The sequence below is a fragment of the Carcharhinus amblyrhynchos genome, chromosome 13 (assembly GCF_965287045.1).
Source record: "Carcharhinus amblyrhynchos chromosome 13, sCarAmb.v2.hapA, whole genome shotgun sequence".
Lineage (NCBI taxonomy): Eukaryota > Metazoa > Chordata > Chondrichthyes > Carcharhiniformes > Carcharhinidae > Carcharhinus > Carcharhinus amblyrhynchos.
The window spans coordinates 13,007,659-13,023,228 of NC_137336.1; the positions used below are offsets into that span (position 1 = coordinate 13,007,659).

The following is a 15,570-nucleotide window of genomic DNA, read 5'->3' on the forward strand; positions in this document are numbered from 1 at the left end:
TCTGCTGCCACTCTGCCTGTGATCAGTGAGGGGTAAGTGGGGTCTGCTGCCACTCTGCCTGGGATTAGTGAAGGGGGAAGGGGGGATCCACTGCCACTCTGCCTGTGATCCGTGAGGGGTAAGTGGGGTCTGCTGTCACTCTGCCTGTGATCCGTGAGGGGTAAGTGGGGTCTGCTGTCACTCTGCCTGTGATCAGTGACAGGGAAGGGCGGGGGGGGGGTGGTCTGCTGCCACTCTGCCTGTGATTAGTGAAGGGGGAAGGGGGGATCCACTGCCACTCTGCCTGTGATCCGTGAGGGACAAGGGGAGGGGCCCGCAATCGGTCTGGGTGGTGGATAGGTTGGGGCGAGAAGGGGGTCAGTAATGTTGCGGGGGTGAGGCAATGATTGTGGGGGCCAGGCATTATCTGGCCCAGGGAACTTTGTGGCAAGGGAGCATTATTTTATCATTTTTCTGTGCATGCACAATTGGAAGTGCCGATCAGAGTTGCAAGATTTCGGATGTGTTAAGCCCCGCCCACAGGCTTCTGCAGCAAGATTTGGAATCGCTCTATGTTTTCAGGCAGAGTGCGTATGGGGACGCCTGAGAACGGGTCTAAAAGTCAGATCTGAAACACTCCCAGTTTCAAGTCCACCCAACACTTAGAATCAAAATGGTATACTGACTGTGTACCTGGGTTAGACACCCTGGCTGTGTACCTGGAGTAGACTTACTGACTGTGTACCTGGAGTATACTCACTGACCATGCACCTTGCTTTTACTTACTGACTGTGTATCTGGAGTATACTCACTGATTGTGTACCTGGAGTATACTCATTGATTCTGTACTTGGAGTATACTCATTGACTTTGTACCTGGAGTATACTCACTGCTTTACCTGGAGTATACTCACTGACTGTGTACCTGGAGTATACTCAGTGACTCTGTACCTGGAGTATACTCACTGACTTTGCACCTGGAATATACTCAGTAATTGTGTATCTGGAGTATACTCACTGACTGTGTACCTGGAATATACTCACTGATTGTGTACCTGGAGTATACTCACTGATTGTGTACCTGGAGTATACTCACTGATTGTGTACCTGGAGTATACTCACTGACAGTGTACCTGGAGTATACTCATTGACTATGTACCTGGAGTATATTCACTGACTGTGCATCTGGAGTATACACACTAACTGTACCTGGAGTATACTCACTGACTGTGTACCTGGAGTATACTCACTGACTGTGTACTTGATGTATACTCACTAACCCTATACATGGAGCGTACTCACTGACTTTGTACATTGAGTATACTCACAGACTGTGCATCTGGAGTATGCTCATTGGGCGGAACTGTACAACCTGTTTTGTGGTTTGAAAATGTCGAAAGTGTTGAAAATATTGTAAAATCAAACATGATGTGACTAGTGGGAATGGCGCTTATTTTCGCACCCATTCCCAATGTACTGAGGAAAAAACATTGACGTGATTGGGACCCCACCCAAAATAGGCGAAATGTCAATTTGCATTTTTTTGCATATATCACAATGAGTGATATATTAATAATTCACTCCCAGTCATCCCACCTTAACCACGTCATTTGCTACAGCTGGATCAATCAGGAAAACACCTCATCTATAAAAGTCACATTCAGGTGGTTGAACAGAGAGGGTGAGCGAGGAGGTAAGCCTCTGTTTTCAAACCGCTCCATGCTGCTCAGGGGGGTTGTTTCGTGGTGGCCATGTTGCGTTTCGGGTCATGGAGGTCTGCGAGTGTGTTGGGGGGGTGGGGGCCTGTTGTTCCTCACAGGGTCCGACTTCAGACTCTCGGCATGTTCCCGGCTCAGAGCGCTGACCTTGCAGTATTGGTGACCCTTGCAGTGTTATCCTGGGAGTCATGCAAGACAGGCAGTGGCTGGTTTGCCTAAAAATTTTGGGATCCTCCTAACTGCCTTGCAGTCAATCCAGTGTTTCTGTCAGCCCTTCCTGCATTTCCTGGCTCTGTTGCTACATCTCCAGCATCTGAGGGTGAAGTGATTGCAGAAACCCAGCGTATAGGATGGGGACAGCCGAGTCCTCGCATCTGGCAGGCCACCGCGTGCCAGAGGCCTTGGATGTTCCCTCCTGTACCCGATGTACATCAGTAGATCTGTCATACGCACCGGAGAGTGACCCAGATGCCTCAGAATTAACTTGACCCACCAATGTGAGAGTCTCTGTGATGATGAACTGTGAGGTGGAAGCTCTCACAAAACTGGTGCCGTCCTTGGAGATCCCTTCACCGGCTTCCTCTGAGGAGATTTCCAAGCTGTCTGGGGCAGGATGGGTGGGAGCAACAGTGGGTACTGCAATGTCAGATGGCTCAGGCTCACTGTGGTCCGTCCTGCAACACAGGACACAAGGTTAAGTACAAGGGAGGGAGAGGAATCTGGGCTGCATGCAACTTACTTGAAATTTCACCAACAAGTGGAGGATTGGCAGGTGTTCAGTTCTACGCTCCAGCCCGACCATACTGTCGCTAATGGTCCGTATGCCCTCCTGTCCCGCCAGCTCCTGTGCCCACTCCTCAAAGTGGGTGAGGAAGTGCATCTCAGCCACACCACTCCCTGTCTTTGCCCTCTCCAGGCAATTATGGATATTCTTCTTCTGTGGAGACAGAAGGAGCTATGTAAACTCTGAAGGCACAAGTCAGGGGATGGCCCTTAGAGGGCAAGGGTTGTGATACTCTTGGGGAAGGAGAAGGAAGGTGCTGAGGGTCAGGGGTGAAAGCATGCAGGGTGCTGGGAGTGGGGGGATCTGATGGTTATTTAGGGGGAGGACTCTGGATGAGAGTAAACACTCATCCTTGCTGCCCGGATGAGGTCATTCAGTTTTTTTGTGGCATTGCTTCCCGGTTCTCCTGGCCAGTGCCCTGGCACTAACACATGCTGCCATCACCTGCAAGGCTGTGTTTCCACCCCTTCTCCTGGGATGGCTTCTTGCTAGGGGAAAGAGTGTGTCCGCCTTTCCTCTACTGCCTCCAGTAACCTGACCAGTTCAGCATTTGAAAAACAGGAAGCTGTCTTCCTGGAGGCTATTTCTTCCTGCACTGCCTCCCTATCTGCCCATCCTTGGGATTTTAATGGAGCTTTCCTTTATTAGGGTAGATCAGCTGCAGGCAGTTTGGGTGAGCAATGCACCCATTAAAGCATTCCAGTGAGTTTAATGCAGTTTGTCTTGTTACCATGAGCGGAAGTCAAGTCAGCATTTGGAGGTGTGCTGATGGAGAGGGTGGGAGGATTTGTGCCTCTGTGATCAGCAGGGGCAGGGAAGAGAGGGTCATTATCAATAAGCCATCAGGGCCAGGGGAGGTGATGAGGGGCCTTGTGTAAGGGGATCAGGATGGGGTTGGGGGGCAAGGGGGTAAGTAATGTACATGGAGGGGACAGGGAGGCTTTATCTGGCCCAGGAGGGGGTGGGGGTGGGAGGGGTTCTGTCAGCAGATCAGTGTTTTATTCCGCTTTTCCTGCGCATGCGCTGTTTGTGGCTCCAATCTGGTGAATTAGACCCTGCCCATTTCCTCTCGTGGCTAGAAATGGTCTCGCCCATATTTTCAAAGACTGAGTGCATATGATTGGGTGTGAAAACCCGCCCAAAAAATAGGATCTGAAACTCTCCTGTTTCCATGCTAATAAGAACATAAGAACATAAGAAATAGGAGCAGGAGTAGGCCATCTAGCCCTTCGAGCCTGCCCCGCCATTCAATAAGATCATGGCTGATCTGTCGTGGCTCAGTTTCACATTCCCGCCCTCTCCCCATAACCCTTAATCCCCTCTCTTATCAAAAACCCATCAACCCGCGTCTTAAAAATATTGAGCGAGGCAGCCTCCACCACTTCAATGGGCAGAGAATTCCAGAGATTCACCACCCTTTGAGTGAAGAAGTTCCTCCTCAACTCCGTTCTAAACCGCCCCCCCTTTATCCTGAGGCTGTGCCCCCTAGTCCTACAGTCCTTTCTGAGCAGGAAGAGTCTCTCCACTTCTATCCTATCCATCCCATTCAACATCTTATACGTCTCAATGAGATCTCCCCTCATTCTTCTAAACTCTAACGAGTACAAGCCTAGTTTATTCAGCCTCTCCTCATAGCTCAATCCTCTCAACTCCGGAATCAGCCTAGTAAACCTCCTCTGCACTCCCTCCAAGGCCAAAATATCCTTGCGTAAGTGCGGCGACCAAAACTGCACACAGTACTCCAGCTGCGGCCTCACCAATGCCCTATACAGCTGCAGCAAGACCTCCCTACTTTTATATTCAATCCCCCTCGCTATGAAGGCCAGCATCCCATTCGCCTTCCTGACCACCTGCTGCACCTGCAGGCTGGGTTTTTGCGACTCATGCACAAGGACCCCAAGGTCCCTCTGGACATTTAGAAGAAATCTCATGAAATTCCACACCAACTGATGCTGTACAGGGAGTATACTTACTGACTTATACTCACTGACTGTGTACCTGGAGTATACTCACTGACTGTGTGCATGATGTGTACTCACTGACTGTGTGCCTGGAGTATACTCCCTGACTGTGTACCTGGAGTACACTCACAGATGCTGTACATAGAGTATACTCACTGACTCTATCCATGGAGTATACTCATTGACTCTGTACATGGAATATACTCACTGACTTTGTATATAGAGTATACTCACTGAATCCTTAAAATCATAGAATCCTTAAAATGCAGAAGGTGGCCATTCAGCCTATCAAGTCTGCACCGACAACAACCCCACATCATGCCCAATCCCCACAACCCCACACATTTACTCCACTAATCCCTCTAACCTACAATCCCAGAACACTAAGAGGCAATTTAGCAAGGCCAGTCAACCTAACCCGCACAGCTTTGAAGTGTGGGAGGAAACCCATGCAGACAGAGGGAGAATGTGCAAACTCTCCACAGACAGTCACCCAAAACCCGAATCAAACCTGGAGTATACTCACTGACTGTACCTGGCTTAGACACCTTGACTATGTAACTGGAGTATACTTGCTGATTATGTGCCTGGAGTATACTCACTGATTGTGTGCCTGGAGTATACTCACTGACTGTGCACCTGGGGTATATTCACTGATTGGGTACTTGGAGTATACTCAGTGAATGTGCATCCAGGATATCACAGAACCACAGAATTATTACGGTGCAGAAGGAAGCCATTTGGGTATTGTGTCAGCATTGGATCTCCAAAAATGTATGAAAGCTTTGTGTCATCTCCTGCCTTTTCTTGATACCACTGCACATTATTTCTATTCAAGCAATCATCTAATGCCCTGTGAATGCTCTCTTGTAAATTCACTTATTGTATAATTGAGGTAGACCCACGGGCTGTGTATTAGAGGTAGACTCACGGATTATGTACCCAGGATATATTCACTGATGATGGACTGAGGTAGACTCACCGGCCTGACATAGACTCGCTGATTGTGTTACCTGTGCTAGGCAGACTGACTATGTACCTATCTGGAGTCCATTTGCTTACTATGTATCCAGGCTAGACTCACTAACAGTGTACGCAGGGTTACCTCAATGTTTGCATATCCATGCTAAACACACTGTATACCTGAAGTGGAATCCCTGAATTGTATTTTACTTCATACTCCAGCTGAGGTATAATTCTGGGCACTGCGTTTTTGGAAGAATGTGTAAGCATCGGAGAGAAAGCCTACAAGAATGATTCTATAGATGAAAAATATCAGTTATGAAGATAGATTGGAGAAGTTGGGACTTGGAGAAAAGAAGAACAAGAGGAGATTTGATGGAAATACTGAAAATCATGAGGGGCCTGGCCAAAGTAGAAAGGGAGAAACTGTTCCCTTTGGCAGAAGGATGGAGAACCAGAGGGCACAGGTTTAAAATAATTGGAAGCAAAAGTGATGTGAGAAAAATCAATGCATTGAAGAGGGAATTAGATAATGGACTGAATGACTTCCTTCTGTGTTGTAACAATTCTGTGATTGTATGTACCCAGTTTATAGAAGCGTACCAGTTCCACACGACACAGTAGTGGAAAATGCGTTTACAACAATTGGTACAGATCTACTGCTTACTTTTATGATTCAAACGTCACGCACAAAACTTGGATAATGATAATCTGGAGATATTTGTAAAGCTATGGATCAAGAGCAAGAATAAATTGGATCACTCATTTTGAAAGGGCCAGCAAAAGCACAATGGGACAAACAGTCTCTTTCTGAGCTGTAAGAATAGGAAGTCTTCTGTTTAAAATGGAGATGAGGAGAGTTTTTTTCTCTCAAAAGGTTGTTAAGTATGTGAAATTCTCATCCCCAAAAGCAGCAGTTATTCAATTCATCCAGCACTGAATTAGGCAGGTGTTTGATAGACCAGGAAATCAAGCGCTGTGTGGGGAAGTGGAGGGAAGGAGGAGCAGATGGGAAAGTGATCAGATCAGCCAGCATTGTATGGTGGAGCAGATTCAAAGGGCTGAATTTTTAAAAATCATTCATGGGATGTAGGCGTTGATGGCTGGCCAGCATTTATTGCCCACTCCTCGTCCCCCTTGAACTGAATAGCTAGCTAAACCATTTCAGAGGGCAGTTGAGAGGCAGCCACTTCACTGTGGGTCTGGAGTCACATGTAAGCCAGACCAGGTAAGGATGGCAGATTTCCCTCTCTAAAGGACATTGGTGAATCAGATGTGTTTTTCCAACAATCAACAATGATCTCATGGTCATCAGCAGATTCTTAATTCCATATATTTCTGTTGCGTTCAAATTCCACCACCTGCCATGGCAGGATTTGAACCTGGGTCCCCAGAACATTAGCTGAGTTTCTGGATTAATAGTCTAGCGATAATACCACTGGACCTTCGCCTACTAGTGCTCTAAGTTCTTTTGTTCCTATGTTATATATTCTCTGATTGAGGCTTACTAAGGCTGATGAAGTCTTTTACCTTTCAATATAGACAGCCCTGCCCTATGCTAGTAATTCTGCTCTTCTTTGTCTCTTTTGTCAACCCTGTACAGGAATCCATCCCATAATATGTGCGCCAGTCTATTCAGCATCAAAGCACGGTGTGTTGGGATTCTCCAGGGCAATGGCTGTAAGTGTTTGTCACAAATGGTTAGATAATCTGATCCCCTTCAGTCGTTCTCTTATTGTCTATGGCCCATCTCATTGGATTTCTAATAGATTGAAAAAGAGCCCACTCAATCGCCAATAGCTTCAGCATCCAACTCATTGGATCACCAATAGATTCAGCATCCAGCTCACTGGGTCTCTGATAGATTCACGGTCCAACTCACTGGATTTCCAATAATTTAAAAAAAAATTGAACCTTTCATGGAATGGCCAGCAAATTCCTAATTGCTCTTCAAATGAGTGACTTACCAAAGGATAGTTAAGAGCCAATGTGGGTCTGGAGCCATGTGTAGGCCAGACCAGGGGTAAGACCACACACCAGCCTGACTTGGAAATACATTGCTGTTCCTTCACTGGTGCTGTGTCAAAATCCTGGAAGTCCCTAACTAACGGTGCTCTGGATGTAGCTACACCATATGGACTGCAGCAGTTCAAGAAGGCAGCTCAGTTATTCTAAAGAATAACTAGGTGTGGGTCCTAAACAGTGGCCTAATCAGCAATGTTCACATCCTGTAATGAATCAAAAGGAAACAGCTGATTTCCTTCCCTAAAGAATGTTAGTGAACCGGGGTTTGACAACGATTTCATGGTCACTATAGGGGGGATGTGATTGAAGAAGAGGAGGTTCACCAGGATGTTGTCTGGGTTGGAGCATTTCACCTTTCAAGAGAGGCAGATTAGGCTTGTGTTGTTTTCCTTGGGGCAGAGAAGGCCTAGGGTGACTTGATTGAAGTGAAATTATGAGCGACATAGATAGGATAGATAGAAAGAAACTCTTCTGCTTAATGGAGGGGTCACTAGCCAGGAAACATAGATTTATGGCAAGGAGCTGGAGATTTTGAAGGGATTTGTGCCAGAGGGTGGTGGGAATCTGGAAGTCACTGCCTGAAAGAGTCGCAGAAGTGGGAACCCTCACAACATTTAAGAAGCATTTAGATGAATACTTGAAATACCATAGTATACAAGACTGCCGGCCATGTGCTGGAAAAATTGGATTAGAATAGATAGGTGCTTGATGGCCAGCACAGATATGATGGGCTGAAGGGCCTTTTGATGTGCTGTAAAACTCTGAGCGAGATTCTCTAGCCTTCCAGCCACATGTTAATCACCAGCAGGAGGTGGCTAGTGGCAGGATTCTCTGGTCCTGCTGCTGTCAGTGGGAATTGCCATTGACGTCAACCCACGCCAGCGGGAAACCTGCGGGTGGGTTTTTATGCGTTTGTGGGACATGGGCGTCACTGACTGGTAGGAGCGGAGAATTCCACAGGTGTGAATGGCAAGAGAATTCTAACCTATGACTATTCTTGAGATGAGCTTTGATTCCAGATTTATTAATTGAATTTAAATTCCACCAGTTACCATAATGGAATTTGAACCCTTTTTCCTAGGACATCAACCTGGGCCCCTAGATTGAGAGTACCATTGAGAGTACCACCACACCACTGTCCCAACAAGCTTTCATTCGTATACTGACAGGCAATAAATGCTGGCTAGGCTGGAAATTCCCGCACCCTGTAAAAGAGTGAATGGGTGACAGTACAAAGAACAAAGAACAACCCAGCACGGGAAACAGGCCCTTCGGCCCAACGAGCCCGCGCCGCCATTTTAACAAAGCATTTTCCTACACCTGCCCTGCCCCGTGTGTATGCGAATGGTACCCCTATTGTAGCCAGATCCAGGGGAGAATAGTGTAGGGTCAATTTGTTACACCAATCAGCCTAAATGCACATCTTTGGGGTGTGGGAGGAAACCAGAGCGCCCGGAGGAAACCCACGCAACCACAGGGAGAATGCGCAAACTCCCACAGACACTGGCCCAAATCCATGTATCTGCACAGCTAGCAGTGATAGTCACTGAGCTGTTGTGGTGCCCGTCTGCTGGTCCAGGTTTAAGCACACACAACGACACAAAGTACTAGACCACTCTCGAAACATCCAAGAGCAGCCCACGTACGACCCACCGTGTGCATGCCCCTCGTTTGACAACAAGGTGGACCGACACCTGTGGATTAAAAGAGACAAAACATTAACATGTAATATTACATTTCCAGTATCGTCCCGAGGCTCTGACCCTTTTTAAAACCGTCTTCTATAACCCTCCATCCCTGTTTCACTCATGTGCCTATCTAAGTAAACCTTAAACAAGTCCAGCGTGCCTGCCTCCACCGCGTTACTTGGTAGCGCATTCCATACCCCCATGACCCTCTGTGTGAAAAACCTCCCTCTAGTATCCAAATTATACTTCTCCCCCCTCACCCTTAGATCGTGATCTCTCATGATAGTTGTCTCCAATCTAGGGGAAAGCCTGCCACTGTTGACTCTATCTATTCCCTTCATTATTTTGTACACCTCTATCAGAGCCCCCCTTAATCTCCGTCTTTCTAAGGAGAAGAGCCCCAGTTTACCCAATCTTTCCTCATAACCCAGTCCTTCCATACCAGGCAGCATCCTGGTAAACCTCCTCTGCACTCTCTCCAGAGTCTCCACGTCCTTCCGATAGTAAGGTGACCAGAACTGGACGCAGTACTCCAAATGCGGTCTAACCAACGTTCTGTACAACTGAAGCATTAGATGGCAGCTCTTATACTCTATACCCCTTCCTATAAAGGCTAGCATTCCATAAGCTTTCTTTGCAACCTTCTCTACCTGTGTTGCCACCTTCAGAGACTTGTGCACTTGCACTCATAGGTCCATCTGCATTTCTATACTCTTAGTTGGTCTACCCTTTATCATGTAACTCCTCCCTGCATTATTCCTTCCAAAATGCATCACCTCGCATTTGTCAGGATTAAATTCCATCTGCCATCTATCTGCCCAGTATACCAACCTATCTATATCCTGCTGTGTCACCTGACAGTCCTCCTCACTATCTGCCAATCCTGCCATCTTGGTGTCATCTGCAAACTTGCTGATCACACCACGTACGCCCTTTTCCAAGTCATTCATATATACTACAAAGAGGAGAGGTCCCAGTACTGAGCCCTGCGGCACACCACTGGTGACTGACCTCCAGCCAGAAAAAGACCCTTCCACTACTACTCTCTGTCTCCTATTGCCCAGCCAGTTTTCAATCCATCTGGCTACCTGTCCTTGTATCCCATGTCCCTTAACTTTTTCTACCAGCCTACCGTAAGGAACTTTGTCAAACGCCTTACTGAAATCCATATAGATGACATCAACGGCTCGCCCATCGTCAACCGTTTTTGTCACCTCCTCAAAAAATTCTACCAGATTCGTAAGGCAAGACCTCCCCGAACAAAGCCATGTTGTGTATCCCTAATCAGATCGCAACGTTCCAAATGCTTATACATCCTATCCCTAAGAATTTTTTCCAACAATTTTCCTACCACCGATGTCAAACTCACTGGTCTATAATTACCAGGGATATTCCTACTGACCTTTTTAAACAGCGGTACCACATTAGCTACCCTCCAGTCCTCTGGGACCTCAGCTGTGTCCAAAGAAGAGACAAAGATTTGCGTCAGAGGCCCAGCAATTTCATCTTTCACCGCCCTAAGCAGCCTGGGATAAATACCATCAGGCCCCAGAGCTTTATCTGTTTTTATGCTACCTAAAAACCCTAACACTTCCTCCCTTGTAATGGATATTTCCTTCAACTGATCTACAGCTCCCTCCAAGACATTACACGACACCGAATCCCTCTCCTTTGTGAATACCTATGCAAAGTATTCATTCAGGATCTCCCCCATTCCCTCAGACTCGATGCATAGCTCCCCTCCTTTGTCCCTCAGAGGACCAATTTTCCCTCTAACCACTCTCTTGTTCCTAATATAAGAGTAAAATGCCTTTGGATTTTCCTTAATCCTATCAGCCAAAGCCATTTCATGCCCCTTTTTCGCCCTTCTAACTCCCCTTTTAAGCTCCCTCCTGCTCTCTCTATATTCCTCCAGCGCTCTCTCGGTTCCCAGTTGTTTCAACCTAACATATGCTGCTCTCTTCTTCCTGACCAAGTCCTCCATATCCCCTGTAATCCACAGCTCTCTAATCCTGCCTTTCCCATCCTTCCTCTTTGCCGGCACATGCCTTTCCTGCAACATTATCAGTTTGCCCTTGAAAGCCTCCCACTTGCCAACCGTGGACTTGCCAGCTAACAACCCCTCCCAATCAGTGTCCTTCAGCTCCTTCCTAATCCGGCTATAGCTCGCCTTCCCCCAGTTCAGCACCCTACCCTTTGGACAGCACTCATCCTTTTCCATTTTTATCCTAAAGTAGACAGACTTGTGGTCAGTTAGCCACATGTTTGCCTACTGCAACCTCAACCCCCTGCCCCGGCTCATTACCCAACACTAAATCCAGTATAGCCCCCTCCCTAGTTGGGCTAGTTACGTACTGCTCCAAGGACCCTTCCAGCACACATTTTACAAACTCCTCCCCATCCGTACCCCCAGCTCTAGGCACCTTCCAATCCACTCCAGGAAGATTAAAGTCACCCACTACAACCACCTTATTCTTTCTGCACCTATCTAAAATGTCTCTACAAATACCCTCCTCCACTGCCCTTGGGCTGTTGGGTGGCCTATAGTATACCCCTAGCATTGTAATTGCTCTCTTTCTATTCCTCAATTCCACCCACAGCGACTCAATCCCTAACTCCTCCATGTTGTCCTCCCTCTGCACTGCTGTGATGTGCTCCTTAACTAACAACGCCACCCCACCACCTCTCTTCAACCCTCCTCTGTCACACCTAAAACGCTTATACCCAGGAATATTCAGCTGCCAGTCCTCCCCTTCCTTTAACCACGTCTCCGTTACTGCCACCACATCTAAATTCCTCACAAACATCAAAGCCCTAAGCTCATCCGTTTTATCCGTCACACTCCTCGCATTAAAACAGACACAATCCAACCCTCCAGGCCCACTCGGATCCTCATTTCCCCTGATAATTTTCCTTTCAGCCAAACCTACCCTGTCACCCAACTCGCTCCCGATCCCAGTGCCTAATGAGCTATCAGTCTCAACCCCACCCCCCCTCCCTATTAGTTTAAACCCTGCCTAAACACTCCAGCTAACCTCCCAGCTAAGACATTTGTCCCCCTCCCATTCAAATGTTCCTCATCCCTCCTGTACAGGTGCCCTTCTCTCACAAATACTTCCCAGTGATCGACAAAAGTAAAGCCCTCTACCTTGCACCAATCCCTCAGCCATGCATTCAGCTGCATGATCTCATTATTCCTAGCACTGCTGTTACTAGGCAGCAGCCCAGAGAATGCCACCCTGGAGGCTCTGCTCTTCAGCTTGACCCCCAACTCCCTAAATTGCCTACGTACATCCCCCCTACTCTGCCTTCCTACGTCCTTTTCTCCTATGTGTATAATTACTTCAGCCTGGGTCCCCTCACCCTTCAAAATTCTCTCTATCCTCTCTGATACGTCCTGTACCCCTGCTCCAGGGAGGCAGACTACCATCCTTGAATCACATTTTTGCCCACAGAACAGCCTATCAATTCCTTTGACCCTCCCATCCCCCACCACTATCTCATTGCCAGCCCCCTTCCTTCCCTCTGAGTCATTCTGGCCCTCCTGTCTTTCCTTTTGTATCCCTGTCGATGCCTTTTGGGGGGCCACTGGGGTGGTCTTTGGACCAGGACTATTCTTCTTCTTCCTCTTCCCCCTCCTAACAGTTACCCACCCATCCTGTCCCCCAGCCCCTGGGACCTCCACTTGTCCATGGTTCATAGCCATTAACTCCTCATTCTCCCTAACCAGAAATGCATCCTCTAAACGCAGCTCTAGTTGCCTGACCCGGGCCCTCAAATGTTGCAGCTCTAAACACTTGACGCAGATGTGGGCCTTCGGGAGATGTGATGCCTCCAAGAACTCCCACATGTGGCACCTAACACAGCTAAAGCATCTCCCCATAGCCCCTGCCATGTCCTGACCACCCTTGGAATCATATGTACTGAAATGCAACACGGGAAAGATGGAACCAGCAACTCACCTTGCCTAAGCCTGCTCTCGCAGCGAGCCAAAGCCCTTATAGCTCTCACTCAGCTCCCACTCACTCCACTGCCTGCTCCCGACGCTGCCCACTGTCTATTACTGCCCTTCTTTTTATACCCCCCGCTCTCCCTTCCCGACTAGCCCCTCACCTGACTTCTGCTACGGAAATAAAAAGTACTCACAGAAACCCCGTGAACCGGAAATGCAGTCAAAAGCTTTTCAAGTAAAATCAAACACTCACCACAACCACCAGGTACACTGCTCCAGAGAACAATAAGCTATGGTGTACTATGGTGGGTTATGCATTGTATCTGCTGATCTGTGTTTTCTTTGATCTCCAATCTCACTCTTCCATTCTTTCCTCATTTAGGGAGCCTCCAAAGCACAGAATCTTGGAATTCGGATCAATGTGCTTTGTCCATCCTTCACTGACACCCCGCTCATGAAGACTATTTCATCACGAGAAACACTGGGGCCGTTTGCTAGCCTGGAGCAAATTGTCATAAAAACTGTGGCAGCAGTCGGGATTATAGAGTGAGAAATCTAAATCATCCAATTCTGGCTGACTACCAGATCAATTTAATCAGATAACTGGGAGTGTTTCATGGGGACAGAATTGAGGGAGTGTTATTCCATATCTAACCCTGTGCTGTACCTATCCTGGGAGTGCTTGATGGGCACACTGTAAGACAATAAGATATCAGAGCAGAATTAGGTTATTCGGTACATCGAGTCTGCTGCGCCATTCGATCATGGCTTTGTTTCTCATTCCCATTTTCCTGCCTTTTCCTCATAATGTTTGATACCCACACCAATCAAGAACCTGTCTATCTGTCTTAAATGCACTCAAATGAATTGGCCTCCAAAACCGCCTGTGGCAATGAATTCCACGCACCAGCTTCTGGTTGAGGAAATTCCTCCTCATCTCAGTTCTAAAGGGTCATCCCTTTACTCTGTGGCTGTGCCCTTGGTTCCTAGCCTTTCCTACCAATGAAAACACTTCCCCATGTCCAATCTATCCAAGCCTTTCAGTATTCCATAAGTTTCAATTAGATTAGAAGCTGTTTCCACTGGCAGGTGAAACTAGAACAAGGGGGCATGGCCTCAAAATAAGGGGAAGCAGATATAGGACTGAGTTGAGGGTTGTGAATCTGTGGAATTCACTGCCCAGTGAAGCAGTTGAGGCTACGTCGTTGAATATTTTTAAGGCAAGATAGATGGATTTTTGAACAGTAAAGGAATTAAGGGTTATGGTGAGCGGCCGGGTAAATGATGCTGAGCCCGTGAAAAGATCAGCCACGATCTTATTGAATGGCAGAGCAGGCTTGAGGGGCCAGATGGCCTACTCCTGTTCCTTGTTCTTATGCATCCCCCCTCATCCTTCTAGACTCCATCGAGTCCAGACCCAGAGTCTTCAACTGTTCCTCATACGTCAAGCTTTTCATCCCCGGGATCATTCTCCTGAATGTCCTCTGGACCCTCTCTCAGGCCATCAAATCCTTCTTTAGACACAGGGCCCAAAAAATTGACATAAATGGGAGAGGGAGCTTTACTCTGTATCCAATGCTCTGAAGTGTAGTTGTACTCCCTGAAGAAAAATATCTAGAAATTCTTTCTTTGTTTTGTGCCAAAGTGACTCAAGGCAGAGACATTTCCCGCAGACGAGTAAACATGGGACAGTTTAGCAGTCTCCAAATTGTCTTATGCTTTGAATTGGTACATTGCCTTTTCTCCATTTCCCTCCTCTTTATTTATTCATATATTCTATACTTACATACTTATTCTGCTCTTGCCCTTCTGTTCCAAATCCTCCTACATCCGATCCTTCAACTCCTGATCCTCCTGATTCCGATCCTTCCTCTCCACAAACATTCAATCCATCCACCATCAAAGCACAGTGTCAGCCATATACCATCCACAAGATGCATTGCAGGAACTAAGCAATGTTCCTTTGGCGGCACCTTGTAAAACCATGAACACTACCATCTAGGAGGACAAAGACAGCAGATGTGTGGGTGCCTCCAAGGCACTCACCATCCTGATTTGGAAATATATCTGTCCCTTCATGGTTGCTGGGTCAAATTCCTGGAACTCCCTCCCTAACAGCACTTTGGATGGGCCTATACATCAGGGACTGCAGCGGTTCAAGAAGACAGCTCACCATCACTTTCTCAAGGACAACTAGGGATGGGCAATAAATGTTGGTCTAGGGAGCATTGCCCACATCTCATAAATATATGAAAAGAGACCCTACCACTGTAGCATTTCCACCTTGGGTATTACAATTCTCAATCCTCTGACTCTGGATCCTCCCCTCTGCTTCCCCCAGAGCCTCCCAACCCACTCTACAGGATCCCTGGATCTGCCACTCCCTGGGTCCCCTGCTCCTCGGGTCCCCTGCGTCTCCTCTCCAAAGACTGTGTGTAGTTGGGGATTAATTCCAATTTGGACAGGAACATTCTGCATGAGCCAAGGATCACAACTTAGAT

The 15,570-nt window shown here is 47.4% G+C and overlaps 1 protein-coding gene across 2 annotated transcripts in view; it reads left to right on the forward strand.

The window, feature by feature from the left end:
• Nucleotides 1-15,570, forward strand: part of LOC145351722 (15-hydroxyprostaglandin dehydrogenase [NAD(+)]-like) — a 45,476-nt gene that overhangs the window by 21,000 nt on the left and 8,906 nt on the right. Inside the window, exons 6-7 of one of the 2 annotated variants that reach the window (XM_080201304.1) lie at nt 7,008-7,084; nt 13,452-13,615. The exons of the other annotated variant lie outside the window; for it this stretch is intronic. Coding sequence (XP_080057430.1) covers nt 7,008-7,084; nt 13,452-13,615 — 241 coding nt within the window. The remainder of the gene's footprint in view (nt 1-7,007; nt 7,085-13,451; nt 13,616-15,570) is intronic. 2 annotated transcript variants of the gene reach the window in all.